This window comes from Taurulus bubalis (genome assembly GCF_910589615.1).
Source record: "Taurulus bubalis genome assembly, chromosome: 20".
NCBI lineage: Eukaryota > Metazoa > Chordata > Actinopteri > Perciformes > Cottidae > Taurulus > Taurulus bubalis.
This window is the reverse complement of record NC_136608.1, coordinates 12,370,511-12,385,357: the sequence shown is the minus strand read 5'-3', so window position 1 is coordinate 12,385,357 and position 14,847 is coordinate 12,370,511. Positions and strand designations below refer to the sequence as shown.

The following is a 14,847-nucleotide window of genomic DNA, read 5'->3' as shown; positions in this document are numbered from 1 at the left end:
GTGAAGGCATATTAGGTTACGGGGAAGACCACGTTTCTCCATTGGATTCAATGTCGGAAATGCAATCAGTGAAACATATCTGCGAGAAATGATCAATATACCGGAAATGCTAGCTCCCGAGAATAGTACTGATGGGACTTCTTAGTCTGTAATTCATAGATGTGTAGATGTATTTTAAGTGTAACAATATGTCCCTTTTTTTTGGCACCAGAAACCACAAAACCTTTGTCGGATGTGAACCACTTTACTCTGATCCTCTGCTCCATGAAGCTGCAGAAGAGGTGTTACAAAATACTGACAGTCATATTTTTAGTTGTGAGAAGGAAAAAGCGATTTTCTGTCAGAATTTATGCAGGCGACAGCTCGATGACATGAGCAAGGTACCAAGATTTCTTCAAGTAATGTGAATGTGTGTGCGTTTTTCTTGATACATTTTCTTTACCAGAAAATAATGTGTCCAACTCTGATTTCCTGTTGGAGCAGTTTTTCTTTAAATGTTATTATTAACAGACTACTGGTCAATGTATAAACCTTTTACTCATTAGATTACACAGTAAGTCATGCAATGAGCTCTAAAAGATATGTTCTCATACCTCTCAGTGACCCCATGTAATCATGAAATAGCCCAAAACAGAATTGCTTTCTCTTATAGAGGTTGAACAGCACAACACTAGTTGTATTGTAGTATTGAAAGTGGCTTCAATACTTGAGATGCACCATCCATGAGGCAGTTCACTGTTATATCCAATTGTGTATACAGTATTTATATATATGTAAAAGGTCTTAGGAAGAAAAAAAGAAACAGTGAATTGGATCCACACTAATGTGTGTTCCTCTAAAAGCAGCTTTTCTGCATACATCATGCAATTGTCATCATGTGGACATTTCCGTGCACTTAATCCAGTTTAGATGAATTACATGTGAACAGGATTTAGATAACGCTGCTTTCCTATTAGTGTTAACTAAATCATGCTCAAGCACGGTTACCATTCACTCCCACTATATGTTACACAAAAAAGACAAGTTTTTTACCAACAATACAAAAAACTAAAAATATTGACTAAAACTGTAAAAATAACAATGGTAATCAGAATCAGCTTTATTGGCCATGTGTGTGTGTACACACACGTGGAATTCGACTCTGGTTACACGTTGCTCTTGTCGTACATATTATATAGAATGAACAAGATAAATATATATTTTTTAAAGAAGATAAATATATAAAAAGACATTAGAGACAATAGAGACAACCATTAGAGATTAGAGAACATTAGAGACAACAGAAACATTAGACACAAGAGACATTATTATGTTTTAATATTTTATGTTTTAGATATTTCTGAATAAAATGTTTTTATGTTTTAATAAGTTATCATCATTATGTTTTAATATTAATAAGAGAGACATAAGAGACATTAGACATAATTAAAGACAACAGAGACGACAGTAGAGATAACAAGTACAAATCCTGCATTCAAAATGCAAACAACTAAATAAACTGTAATGCACCGCAGGCAGCTGTGATAAACCGGTCCGGCAGCATGACAGAGAGCGAAACGTCCACGTAGAACGAGAAAACTAGTTAACCATTTTTCCTTCACCCAAAAAAAAGCAGAGGGTTAAACACGCCTCTGAAAGGAGGAGAGGGGATGTGACGCCGCTGCCAGTACATAGCACCAAACACGCACTGTCTGCAGCGACAGGCAATCACTTCTGATTCACTTGACTGCTAGCCAGTACTTTCACATCTTGGAGCACCGAGCGACTCCCTTTTTTTCCTCTTCCTCTCTCTCCATCAGTTTTGTTTCTTCGGGGTAGAAGGAAACGCACCGCGTCTATTGCCGTGTTTGAGAGCGTGGTTTTCGGTAGCTTCACAGCTGGAAAGTTGCTTCCCCTTGGTCAACGTGGGCATCAGCTCCAAAAAGGTTAGCTAGCGAACGTAACTCGGTGAAGTGTGGGGGGAATATTGTGCACGCTGGTTTCAGAAGCCACGTACTCTCAGACCACGGTATTTCCTGTTTCACTAAAGGGTGGAACAAAAGCTTGCTTTAAGCTCGGGAGCATTTTTTTTCATTGTGCCACGCCAAAAAATAACAACCAGACCGCTGATGTTAATGCTAAATGCTAACTGCTGCTCCCACATGTCTGCAAGTAAAGCCTTGCTGGACTCGGCTCATGTGTGGTCTGCCAGAAGTTGCGTTTGCGTGCACATACGTGGATTATTAACACATCGGCACCAATTGGGGTGCTTTTTATTGTTGTTGTAGCGCAAACGGGGTAAAGTGTATCTACTTGTATTAAAAGAGTAACATTGTAGCCGCACGGTTATCTGACCCGTTACGAAGACAGTGCGATGGTGCGGCGACTGTACACAGACAACGATAACGTTTAGTGACATTAATGTTTATTTCGTTGAACTTTACTGGTAATGATGCTAAACAATTGTAAGTGCACGTTAATTGAGTCCCTCGCGTCTGCTTTGTTTTTTATGAAAACGCTACATTAATTGTATCGAACAGAACGCCCACACGTTCTGTCGGCATGTACTCGACCTACACCTGAACGCAACACCAAACTCTCATCAAAACTCCAGCGAAATAATTTTGCCTCTGTTCTTTTAATCGGCGTTATATGGGGTAGACAAGTATGTTGGATCCTATAGTGAACAAAAAGAGCCCCTCTTCCATTCGGCATGCTTTGTATCGGTTTTCAAAATGCAATGGTCTGTTTAATCGGATGTTTGCTTTCGAGGTGATGTGAGGAGGCTAACATGGGGACTAGCATGGATCATAATCAAACAGTAGATACAAAGCAAGGGTGTTGCGTATCCTCCTTACTGTAAACATGTAACGCTGGTACGTTGTGTTAACTAAGGGTGTGCAGTGCCAAGGCAGCTAATGTTTGGCAGCTACTGATAATGCAATGCAGGTCATCAGGCCAGTAACGAGACGTCCCGTTCCAGTTGAGACAACACATGTGGAGGATGTCGTGTTCTTTTTTTCTTTTTCTTTTTTTTTCAGACAACGTTACAATTGATAAGCTTGTTTTCCTTTTCAATTTTTTTAAACCTGGTATAGTCCTAGCTATCCGTTCAGTTAAATGTAAGTGGGTCATACGGCCAGGTTTTGCTTCACAGGCGCTCACGTGGGGATTATTGCACTGATGTCATACGCCATATGCGCACGATTTTATGTTTTGAGAATAGTAATGGCATTAATAATTTAGAAGTAGATTCATAAATTCGCTCGGCACTAAATCACAGTAGACATTTTATTTTTTCACAGTGACGTATATATGTTTGTGATATATAATGTTACATAACGTCCCGTGATATATCCGCAGCAGTCATAAAAACAATGTCTGAATTAAACGTGTATAACATTATGACGAGTTTATTACTGGATTATTATTATTATTGGCCTGTTTTTGCAAACGTATGAAGTGGTCGCAGCTTGCGTCCGTCGCGCAGGCGCACTGACCTGCCACTGGCTGTGGGATGTTGATGTTGCTATGGTTATGTCTTCCTGTGAGAAGGTCACTAAAGCTCTGCCTGCAAAGTGGATGCCAAGTGTTCTTGCAGAGCATCCTTCTACTGTCTTTCTTTTAGATGCACATCTTTGTCCGAGTCTTGGGCTGCACAGTTGATCTGAAGTTGCTTCTCTTTATCATTTGGCAGCATGGCGGATTACTTGATCAGCGGTGGTACGGGATACGTCCCTGAAGATGGACTCTCTGCTCAGCAGCTTTTCTCAGTCGGAGATGGCCTTACGTACAAGTAAGTTTCCCTTCATCACAATCTTTGATTTAGATTTTTCCAAGAAATCTCAGTAAAATTAAATTCATTCAAAGTTAGGTCTCCTTATTTTAATAAAAACCCTCACCTGCGCGCAATGGTGGGTGACGTGTACGCAGCAGTGCTTTGTAATGGCCAACACGTTTTGAACCAGCAGATCTGACCAACAGTGCGTTGTCTCCGATGGTCATACGGCTGAAGAGCTATGCTCTAAAGGAGATGGGTTGACTTACAAGTGAGTAAAACAGTCATCTTCAAACTGTTTTGAAACTGTGCTGTTAAAAATCCTTTGTCTCTCCAAAGAGTGAATTTATAAAGGGGAAGCAAATGACAGTCCTTCTAAAGCAACTTTACTTTAACTGAAACAAACCATACCAAAAATCTCAATCTGGTGTCATGAAAGTGCATGAATGCAGGAGATAAAAGGGGGGCTCAATATGATTTTAGTCATGGGGATCAAATTTGCTTCCATTGGACATAACTGCATGATTACCTTCAACTAACCATCAAAGGGCATGATCTGTTCTGTGAATGCACCATGCATGTCAGAGCAGCTCATGCCCTTTCTTAAAAACACACACTTTTCTTTGATTAAATCACCAATCGAGCATTACTTTCTCTCACCTTTTTGTGTTATCCTCACTCAGCTCTGGTACACATTCTGGTGATGAACAAAACCTGCTTTGTATTTGAACTCATCATGCATTTTGTCTGAACTTGTCTTTTAATAATCCTTGAACTCACCCCTTTTAATTTTTATAAATTCTAAATGACAAGAAGCAAAGCATCGTGTAACTCAGTCGTAGCAGCTTGAACTTTCTCCTGAATCCTTTGCAGTGCTTTACCTCTTGAACAGACACTAACAACCACCACAATCAATGCTTATGATCAGCGCTCCCTGAAAGACCATTAGTCAATGTATGATTCTCTCTGGTATATAGTAGATATTTCTCCTAATTGTCAGTGCAAAAAACCCCGTAATTTATCTACAACTACACTGATCACGCTGCGCCTGCTATTACAGACGCTAATTGAATAGAAAACGTTAATAGTGTTTGAGTGTGTCCGCATGTGATTGAACAACCCGCTCCACACTGTAATGAAGTGCATCACGGCCAAAGGAAGGTTTGTGCACATGATGGCCTGAATTGACATCATGTGGACTGCAGGAGCAACTGGGGTTGATCGGGTTGGTTCAACTTCTATTGTTAGACTTCTTAGAAGCACAATAATATTTGCTGACCACGTTTTTGGTAATATATATCTGTTAAATCTCCAAAATTACTTGATCAACTTAGACTCTTATCTCAGGTTCTGAATCTAAGAATCCAATTCAACAGGATGTTGCTAATTTATCTCTTTTGTTATGTTCGGGGTAAAGGAAGTAAGCCATCTAAAGCAAGTGAGACACCGGAAGACGGAAACAGTGAGGGAAATGTGTTTCTGCATCATTTTGACCTTTTTTAAACTAGGTACATCTTCTTTTTAATCAAAGCTACTTTTGAACTACACTTTTCTGTCACTATTGAAATGGCCTAGAAAGTGAAAGAGATGGCCGACTTTCAGAGTTCCTAGTTGTTAGCTTTCCTTTATGAGTCAAGATGATGAACTGTAGTTTATGCACGTAAAAAAGTTAAAGTGCCTCCTATGCCACAGGCTGCTGGTTAAATACATGGTCACCGGCATTCACATAAGACTACTTCAACTCAACCATATCATTTAAACCATGCACCTTATACTACTCGGCTACATGCTGTGGGCCTTGTGGACTCAACAGTCTGTCCAGGATGTTCACTGATCACACACTGTATCTTTATAATGACGCGTAAAAATCGCTCTATACGGTCGAGTCACTTGGCAAACCAAGTCATCTTAAAACAATCATTTGATACCAACCGTAGTTGATGATCTCAGACGTGGGTCTGGCATAAGAGCACCTACTGTATTTCTCATTGTTTTACTTCTTACAGAGCCGTAGCAGATGCATCCCTGCTGCTAACTAGTGTAATAATATCGTCCACCAGCGAAAAATACTGAGGGCCATGCTCTCAGCTGCTTTTGGATGATGTTTTGAGGGGAGTGCTTTTTTATTTTGTATTTTTATGCCCAGGCAAGAAGAGGCATCGGCACAAACGAAGGCAGATCTGTTCAGGCCTCTGGCTCATGCATTTGTCTACATTAAACATTCAAAACGAGAACCATAATAAGGCATCACCGAGCCAGTGTTGGCGTTTTGGAATTCAAATCCGACACGATGAGCTCTGGTGTAGCGCTGACCTCCCCCACGAGTCAGAAGGTGCAGCCCCGTGAGCCGCAAAATATAGCGGCTGAGGTTTGTGGCGGCTGCTAAATGCGAGCAGATGTGTGCTGGACTTCCTGTGCGTCCCCACGCTGATGTTTGTGGATGTTTGGACTCTAAAGTGAGGGGGAAGCAAACAACCACACAAACGGGACTCCTCCCTTTATAGTAGAATAGTAAGAAGATCTTCCTTTTCCACACACACAGATCTGTTACAGTGTGTCAGCCCTCTACTTTCACTGTCATCCATTGTCCGCCTGTACTGCTCACCTTGTACCTGTTTCACACACCCACACTGTGTCTCCCCACCCCACCACCTCAAGCTTCCTCCAACGTCCACGTGGCATACAAAGCCTCCCTTGTTCCTGCATCTTTCCGTCCGTTCCCTGCCCTGTTTTCACACCCACCTACAAAAACCACTCGAGGTTCTGGTTGAAAAACAAACGCACCATTCCTGCGTCTCGCACTCCCACTTATCTCATCCTTGTACCTGCTCGTGGTGTTTATACAGTCCAAGAGCTGAGTGAGATCAACTGTAGCTTTTACAGGACACAGCGTGACCCAGCCACACTGTGTCTGTGCTCGGCCACTACCCTACTTAGTAATATTCTGGGAACCGTGAGGAGACATAAAAAGAGTATCCAGCAATAGGTTGCAGGCTAGTTAAAATTGGTATTCTGAAGGAAACGAGTAGAAAGAGAGCAGGCAATGACGAACCAATTAAATGTCTTACTAATATTTTTTGTTGTTCTGTTATGGCCCCTTACGACTCAGTTTTCTTTTTTAAAACACAGTCTTGTTCAATAGCAGTCACATTCAATTGCTTTTCTATTCACCCCATGCGCTACTCGTAAGGTAGGAATAAGAAAACATGCTCAATTCTGTTTTTCTTGAAGATATTTTGCAGAATAAACCACAAATATTCACAATGTTTTCAACACGAGGGACTCTTTAGCTCTTGGTATTTTAAAGGATTTCACACCAACCATGCAAAGTCACACCGGGCCCTTACTTCACATCTTGTTTATGTCTTTCAGTGACTTCCTGATATTACCTGGCTTCATCGACTTCACCTCAGACGAAGTGGTGAGTACACCTACGCGCGAAGGACATCTTTGAGAATACAAAAGGGCACGTAAGGTCGTTGGTTGTTTCAGAAGATTGTTGCAAGTATCCGCCGCATCTGAGAAGAGACTTTCTCAGGCACTATAAAAGACGAGGCAATCACTTCTGTTTCTTCCGCACCCCTCCATGATAGTTAATGTGTCGGCAGACGCAGCGCTCTTGGCCGAGTCCTAAACCATCAGCCGTATAGCAGTCTCTCTTTTTAAATTTAATTTAAAAATAAGCCTCTCTATCCCAGACTGCAACAGTGTGTCATAATGGCAGCTCTTACAAAAAAACAGTCTTGTTTTTGTCCCTTTTTTTTTTTTAAAACCGTCTGCATCATTTCTTCTCTTCCCCCACTGCCCTGCTATTTTTGCTATTTTTGCCCTATGTGGTCACCCACTGGCTGCTGCCTCACCCGTGTGTTTACATTTGTCTGGTCGGTTGCTCGTCCACATCTCTCGGCAGATGACAGAAGAGTTAATCTCTGGGCTTCAGATGAAATTCCTCTCTTCTGCTTTGTCCATCTCGGCAGTCCTTTTAATTAATGTATCTCTAATCTCTTTTTTTCTTCTTCCTTTTAGTTATAGAGGGCTTTCGATGCTGTGCGAGATGCTTGCCTGCATCGCCATGTTGTCATGGGCTTGTTGTCTCAACAGTCTTTGCCATGCCCTAGTTTTATTCAGGCTTGAATAACAAATGCTTCCACATTTGACCTCTGTCGCAGCTTTGAATGGAGCAGTTTATATTCACACAGTAACTCTGTAAATCGGACAGAAATCTCCAATATACTCCGTATCGTTTGTGCTCACACTGTAAGGTGACGCATGTGCGTGGAGGTGTTGTGGAAAATTCCCGGGTTTGTGATGTTCTTGACCTGCCGTCCTAGCGCTCGGTTGAATTTAGCAGGCTAGTGCAGCTGTGCTCTCTAAATGGAGACGTGGTGTTAGGTCCTGACTTGGCCGTGAACACCCCTGAGATAAGCCTCCGTAGTTTGTCTGCCACCGATAAGGAGGGGACGCTTGGACACCACAGAACTCATTTGCTGGTTTCCCATGTGCAAAGAATGTCAGTGTTTTCACACACGCGTGGTCGAAGATAACAGTAGCGGGTGACGGCTGTTGTGGGAATCGGCAAGATGTTAAAGTCGGAGATACAGTGGTATGGAGGACTGTGGTTGTGATGGCCCTTGCATCTTATTCACTATAGACATCTTGTGTCACAGATGAACACACAAACTGACATGATGTACATTTTATGTGAAAGGAGCTCTAACGTACACCAATTGTAAATGAATGTGACCTCAAGTGACTCCTTTGCTGTCACTGAAACATATTAGAAAATATGAACTACTACAGTATATTGAATCTGCCAAGTTTAGTCTGCCCCCTGGTGGTTCATGTGCAGACCTCCAGAAACAAACCTGTGAAGACATTAAAGAGTGCATGCCCCTCTTTGTGTCTCTTAGGACCTGACGTCAGCGCTGACCAGGAAGATCACATTGAAGACCCCTCTCATCTCCTCCCCCATGGACACGGTCACAGAGTCGGCTATGGCTATTGCTATGGCGGTAAGACACTGCTTCGCCAAAACTGCTATTACGGAAGCACCAATTTTCATTTATTGTCTAATTCAATTCTGAAATTGTTTTTATTTTATTTCATTTGGTAGCTTATGGGAGGCATTGGCATCATTCACCACAACTGCACACCAGAATTTCAAGCCAATGAGGTCCGCAAGGTTAAGGTAAATAATGATGATAAATGATTCTTCTTCATATGTACAACCATCTTCTTTACATTTTATGTCACGCTATCTCAGCATTGTGTAGTTAAGTCCAATGCTTACTCATGTTTGATTTTTTTTAATGGAATTATTGTTGTTTTTACCATGACGCACTTGCATACCTGTACAAATTTATATTTACACCAAAAGGACTAAAGTATAAACCTTCACCAACCTAACTTGACTCTTGCATGACCCATATCTTGATCTCTCCTCCTAGGTTATGGTAATCATCTTCTGTGTGTGCGTGTGTGTGTGTGATTTGTATATTAATAGTTTTTTTCTATTTGCTTATTAACTTGTACTTGTTGTTTGGTGTCCTGCTGTGATTTGTTTTGCGCTGCTTTGCACAAATAAAGCGGAGGGGTGGGGAATGTAGCAATAGTAATAATTCCTTTTGGTTTCTCTTGGTCTCCAGAGGTTTGAGCAGGGTTTTATCACAGACCCTGTTGTGATGAGTCCGCGCCACACAGTCGGGGATGTGTTTGAGGCCAAAGTAAGACACGGCTTCTCTGGTATTCCGGTCACAGAGACGGGCAAAATGGGCAGCAAACTGGTGGGCATCGTCACCTCCCGAGACATTGACTTCCTTTCTGAGAAAGACCACAGCAAACCTCTGGAAGAGGTGTGTATCGTTAATTTACTTTTTAAGAAAACCGATCATCCAGTTTACAAACGTTCCTCTCATTTGATTGCTTCCTGCTTGTCATCCCCAAGGTCATGACAAAGAGGGAGGAGTTGGTCGTGGCTCCGGCCGGTGTTACCCTAAAAGAAGCCAATGATATTCTGCAGCGCAGTAAAAAAGGTGATTAGAAGTTCATGTGTGGCGGCAGCTTTTTGTCGTTGAATTTTGGTCACTTTCATGCAATTTATTAACCCCAACTTTAACTTTCTCCACAACCAGGCAAGCTTCCCATTGTAAACAATAACGACGAGCTGGTGGCCATTATTGCCAGGACGGATCTGAAGAAGAACAGGGACTACCCGCTGGCCTCCAAAGACTCACGCAAACAGCTGCTCTGTGGCGCCGCCATCGGCACCAGGGAGGACGACAAATACCGACTGGACCTGTTAGTGCAGGCTGGAGTGGATGTCGTTGTGCTGGTGGGTCGTTGGATTGTTAAGGAGGCTTGGACCAAAGTTAGGTCATTGTCTAAGCAGAGATTGCCTAAAAATGCATGTTTTTCACAGCGGATTACAACTGATACTTGGGGAGAGGGTATGTTCATACGGTGGAAATTCTATGCCTCTGCATACTATATTTTACTGGGAGCTTTAAGTAAATACTTAACAATACATTGTTAAAATATATACCATTACTGTCTTAATTTACAAGTATGAAGAACAGAATGTTTCCTGCACGTGAAATATGCCTGCATGATGCACACACTGCATGCGTTTCTTAGTTTTCTGTTAAGACTGCTGACTCCTCGGGTCCATGACAGTGAACTTTACTCATGAATGTTTTTGCATCCCCAGGACTCTTCACAAGGCAACTCGGTGTATCAAATCAACATGATAAATTATATTAAACAGAAGTATCTAGAATTACAAGTGGTGGGAGGAAACGGTGAGTTCCGCTTGTTGCTGCTGTTGCCTAATGACTTTGATTTAGTTTTTTTTTTTTGCCAGCCAACAAAAGCTAACAGTTTGCAAAACATATCTGCCCCTTTTCTTCCTCTTTTACCGACAGTGGTCACAGCGGCCCAGGCCAAGAATCTGATCGACGCTGGTATCGATGCTCTGAGAGTCGGCATGGGCTGCGGCTCCATCTGCATCACGCAGGAAGGTACTTGACCTTCTTTGCTCAATGCCATCCCATAAACACAGTCGCAGCACGTTTTCTCTTCTTTTGTTACCAGAGTACCGGAAATTACATTTACATAAATTTAATTTGCGCTATAGTGAAAAGAAAAGGCCATCCGTTGCTAATGCTAAAAAAAAAAAAAATACCCCAAGACCCTCCTAGTTGTCATGGTGATCTACCAAGGCCTCATTCTCGGTAACCATGGGGACCAGCCTCTTGTGCTCAGATTGGGTCACGTTCCTCATCAAGAACAGAAGACACGCTTTGAAGCAAGAGGACAGCAACCTAAAATAACTCCATTAGTCCCCACTAAAATAGATGCTGCTTGTTATTGTTTGTGTGTGTGTGACTGTGTTTATTGACTGTTGTTTAGCTCATCTGATTCCATGGCAGTCATGTCAGATATGCTTTCTGTCTTCCAGTCATGGCATGTGGACGGCCCCAGGGGACCTCGGTGTACAAGGTAGCCGAGTACGCCAGGCGCTTCGGCGTGCCCGTTATCGCTGACGGCGGCATTCAGACCGTGGGCCACGTGGTGAAGGCTCTGTCTCTCGGAGCGTCGACTGGTGAGATTTTAAAAAGATTATGACATGGAGAGTGTTGTAACATTGTGAAAGGAAGGCCTTATCTCCGTAGTCATATTTCATAGTTTCTTAATCCTGGAGAAATGCAGTCTAGCGATGCCGCTAGATTGGGTAATAAAAGAACACAGATAATACTCTCCTGTCTCCCACTCCAGTAATGATGGGCTCGTTGCTCGCTGCAACCACTGAGGCTCCAGGGGAGTACTTCTTCTCAGACGGTGTGCGGCTGAAAAAGTACCGCGGCATGGGCTCCCTGGACGCTATGGAGAAGAGCACCAGCAGCCAGAAACGCTATTTTAGGTAAGTGGGAAACAAAAGTTAGCGAAAAGCAGCAGCTGTTAAACACTGTGATTCCATAGGAGGAATAATGATGAATGTGTTTCCACAGTGAGGGCGACAACGTGAAGGTAGCCCAGGGTGTGTCGGGCTCCATCCAGGACAAGGGCTCCATCCACAAGTTCGTCCCTTACCTGATAGCTGGTATACAGCACGGCTGCCAGGACATCGGGGCAAAGAGTCTCTCTGTCCTCCGGTGAGTAGTGTGCGAGTCTCTGGTTATAATACAGATGGTAACTTTTATGTGCTTTTATGTTTGATAACCTTTCTATCTTTTACAGTTCCATGATGTACTCTGGAGAGCTGAAGTTCGAAAAGAGGACCATGTCTGCACAGGTGGAGGGAGGTGTTCATGGACTCCACTCGTAAGTACAACAAAAATAAAAGCTCTTTTCTGCATTGTACCGTACATTTTCTTCCCAAAAACGTATTTACTCTGGGACTTTATCCTCTGTAGGGATCATGCACAAAGAAACAACAACAAACGCCCTCCTTTTTTAAAAGGAAGATGGACTGAATTGTTGTGGTAGAAACAAAATGTCAGTCCCAGAAGCAGGAAGGGGAACTCTAATTTGTGGTTTCTTTGACAGCCATAGATGGTTTCATCCTCACGTTGCTAAGAAACAGTGGTTCCAATAGTACTGCTCTTCCTGTTCAGCGTTGGCAAAAGCTTCAATGGAAAATAAACCTGCTATAGTTGAGGGAAAGACGGGACAATGCTATTGGTCCCCATACTGTATGTCTGTGCGTTCCATAGAGACCCTTTTTGCAAATGCATTCAGAAAACATGTTACCAGTACATGCAAGTTAATGAATTAAAGTGAATCTCAGTTAACGTACTTAATGCAGCAATACACTGATTTACATGCTCTGATTTCTCTCCCGATTTCTCTCTGTCTCCACAGTTACGAGAAGCGGCTTTACTGAGCGGGGATGGAGTGCAGATCATCGGTGCACGTCTAACAGTGACCAAATGTTAAAAATGCCACTTCTGCTAAAATACGCACCGCCCTCTCTGCCCTCTCCTCTGTTGTATCCACCGTTACTCTCTCTCTCTGATCCCAGCCGGTGGATCATCAAACCGACAACCGACTTTCTCTCTCTCTCTCTCTCTCTCTCTCTCTCTCTCTCTTCCCCCCCCCCCCGGGATTTTGCACTCAAAAAGTGGCGGATCAGGGTTTTCGGAATGACACGCTAAATCTTGAGTATGCAGCCGATCCCAATTTAGCGTGCGTGTTGACGGTAGTGAGTGGATGAACTGTGTGGGTGGTGAATCATGGGTAGCGTGCGTCTGAGTGAGAGTTAAAAATGTGTCTTGGGACAACAAAAGTGAAGGTGCACTGTGTTTACTTGTTATTGGAGATCACATCAGCATCCTATCTTTTTTACTTTTTAAGAAAAAAAAGAAGCTTTTTTTGGGATCCACGTTTACAGCACGCTCCCCTTCTGAAGCCTCTCCCATCCCAGCTCTTAAACACACCAGTAAATGCAGAATATAAGACAAAACACTTGTATGTCTATGTGAAGTGTATTGGTGTTTCATGGCAATCTTACTATTGTTTTTTTTCCTTTCTTAAGTCATTTAAGGTATAAGCTACTTTATGAACAGTAGCTGTATAGCATATTGTTTACTTCCCTGTATCGTGGATCCAGAGGTACGAGATATTGGCCGTGCCAATTTTCCGGTCGGCTTTGTATCCATCGGTGTCCCCTTCAATCAATAGACTGAACCCAGACCCACAATCTTAACCTTTTGTGAGCATTCATTTTCCCTTCAACGGCATCGTGGCAAATAATCAGTGTCCCATTTCAGTGCATAGTGTTCATCTGAGCATGGAAGGGACCAAAAGCTGAAGATCTTGAAGATGTTGGAAGAAGAAAAAAAACAACTAAAATGTATTGCATCAATCAAGAATAGTTCAAAATGAGGACTATTTCTCTGCCCGTAATTTGAATACTTTTAGATAAAACAAACTTTATATTAAACCTGTATAGTCTCGGGGGGGCTTTGAATTGCGCATGACGTATTTTGATATGCATGTTAGTTTTTTCACGAAGCCAAACATGGCTGTATTTATATTCTGCGTTCCTGTAATTGCATATATACTGCCAAGTGTCTTTACGCTTCCTCTGACACTTTTTTTTCTTTTGTAATTTCAAAACCAAAATTGGCGCAAGAAGTCGCTCTTTACCTAGTCACTTCATTCCTGCATCCTCTACAGTGTGGCATAGGTTATTTGTGACTGTTTATTTTTTCTTTTTGATTTAATTTGTTTCTTTATACCAGAGATATGCCTTGAAATGGGGATGGATAAAGGCTGCATGACAGCTCAGTGGACAAAGCAAAATGCTACACACCCTCTCGCCTCTTTTTTTTTTTCCTTCTTTAAAACTGCGTCACTTGTGTTTATCATTCAGCTTGTGTAGGAGTAGGCTTTTCTAACATTTTCAGACTGGATGTCCTTTTGGCCAGATGTAATTTTTTTTTTTTATTAATAAAAATTCCCAGATTGTAAGAGTTGAGTTGATTCCTCTACCGTGATAATGTATTTACCCTGCACAGGGTTCACTTGACAGAAAAAAAAACCTTGCAATTGGACAAAATTGCAAAATAAATGTACATGAAAATATATGGAGAAATATATACCTATATCCAGTTGGAAATGACTGCTGCTTGTTTTCAGTTTCCCATCTAAAGATAATTCAGGTTTTTGTTTTAAATGTCTTATTTGTAAAGTACTGGGTTCTGTTAGTCCATCTAAAAAGCACAGATATAGTGATAAGTGAGATATTAGGTTTACATTTGTTTTAATTTTTTCTGCTGCACTTTTGTATGATTTCACCTGCAGGATGTTGTGAAGCCGCTACAGTTGCCAGAAGTAGCTTCTGCAACCAAAACAATAAAAGCGTTGGCTTTTTAGATGGACAGAAAAGACTTAGTATTCATTCAAATTGTTTGGGATTTTTGAGGAATATCACTTCAGCACATGTTTACAGTTAAACACTCAATGTTTTGTTGCTTTTGCTTTCAATATGGCAAAACAAGAATAAATAAATCAAACCAGTATGGACTTGTGTCTTATTGAAATTGAGCTGCAAAGTCACATTGGATGTCACTTCTAAACTTCAGTAAAAG

General features: G+C 41.9%; 1 protein-coding gene across 2 annotated transcripts; it reads left to right on the top strand.

Moving 5' to 3' along the window:
• The first annotated feature begins 1,798 nt into the window (after positions 1 to 1,798).
• LOC306752655 (inosine-5'-monophosphate dehydrogenase 1b-like) lies at positions 1,799 to 14,769 on the top strand. Of its 2 annotated transcripts, XM_079236448.1 has the most exons (16): positions 1,799 to 1,925; positions 3,677 to 3,775; positions 3,951 to 4,028; positions 7,130 to 7,178; positions 8,668 to 8,769; positions 8,871 to 8,945; positions 9,403 to 9,609; positions 9,702 to 9,789; positions 9,889 to 10,088; positions 10,464 to 10,554; positions 10,678 to 10,773; positions 11,214 to 11,357; positions 11,531 to 11,675; positions 11,764 to 11,907; positions 11,993 to 12,076; positions 12,617 to 14,769. In XM_079236448.1, the coding sequence occupies exons 2-16, from the start codon at positions 3,678 to 3,680 to the stop codon at positions 12,636 to 12,638; spliced, it is 1,623 nt and encodes a 540-aa protein (XP_079092574.1). In that variant the 5' UTR covers positions 1,799 to 1,925; position 3,677; the 3' UTR covers positions 12,639 to 14,769. The 2 variants fall into 2 exon arrangements, with proteins under 2 accessions (XP_079092574.1, XP_079092573.1); XM_079236447.1 differs by lacking the exon at positions 1,799 to 1,925 and having other exon boundaries at positions 3,948 to 4,028.
• The last annotated feature ends 78 nt before the right edge of the window (positions 14,770 to 14,847 follow it).

Excerpts from the sequence above, each read along its gene's own strand:
- LOC306752655 (XM_079236447.1), top strand. The coding sequence starts at position 3,678 with ATGGCGGATTACTTGATCAGCGGTGGTACGGGATACGTCCCTGAAGAT. Across the intron at positions 3,776-3,947 it reads GGAGATGGCCTTACGTACAA|CAGATCTGACCAACAGTGCG; the intron begins GTAAGTTTCCCT and ends GTTTTGAACCAG. Across the intron at positions 9,610-9,701 it reads ACAGCAAACCTCTGGAAGAG|GTCATGACAAAGAGGGAGGA; the intron begins GTGTGTATCGTT and ends GTCATCCCCAAG.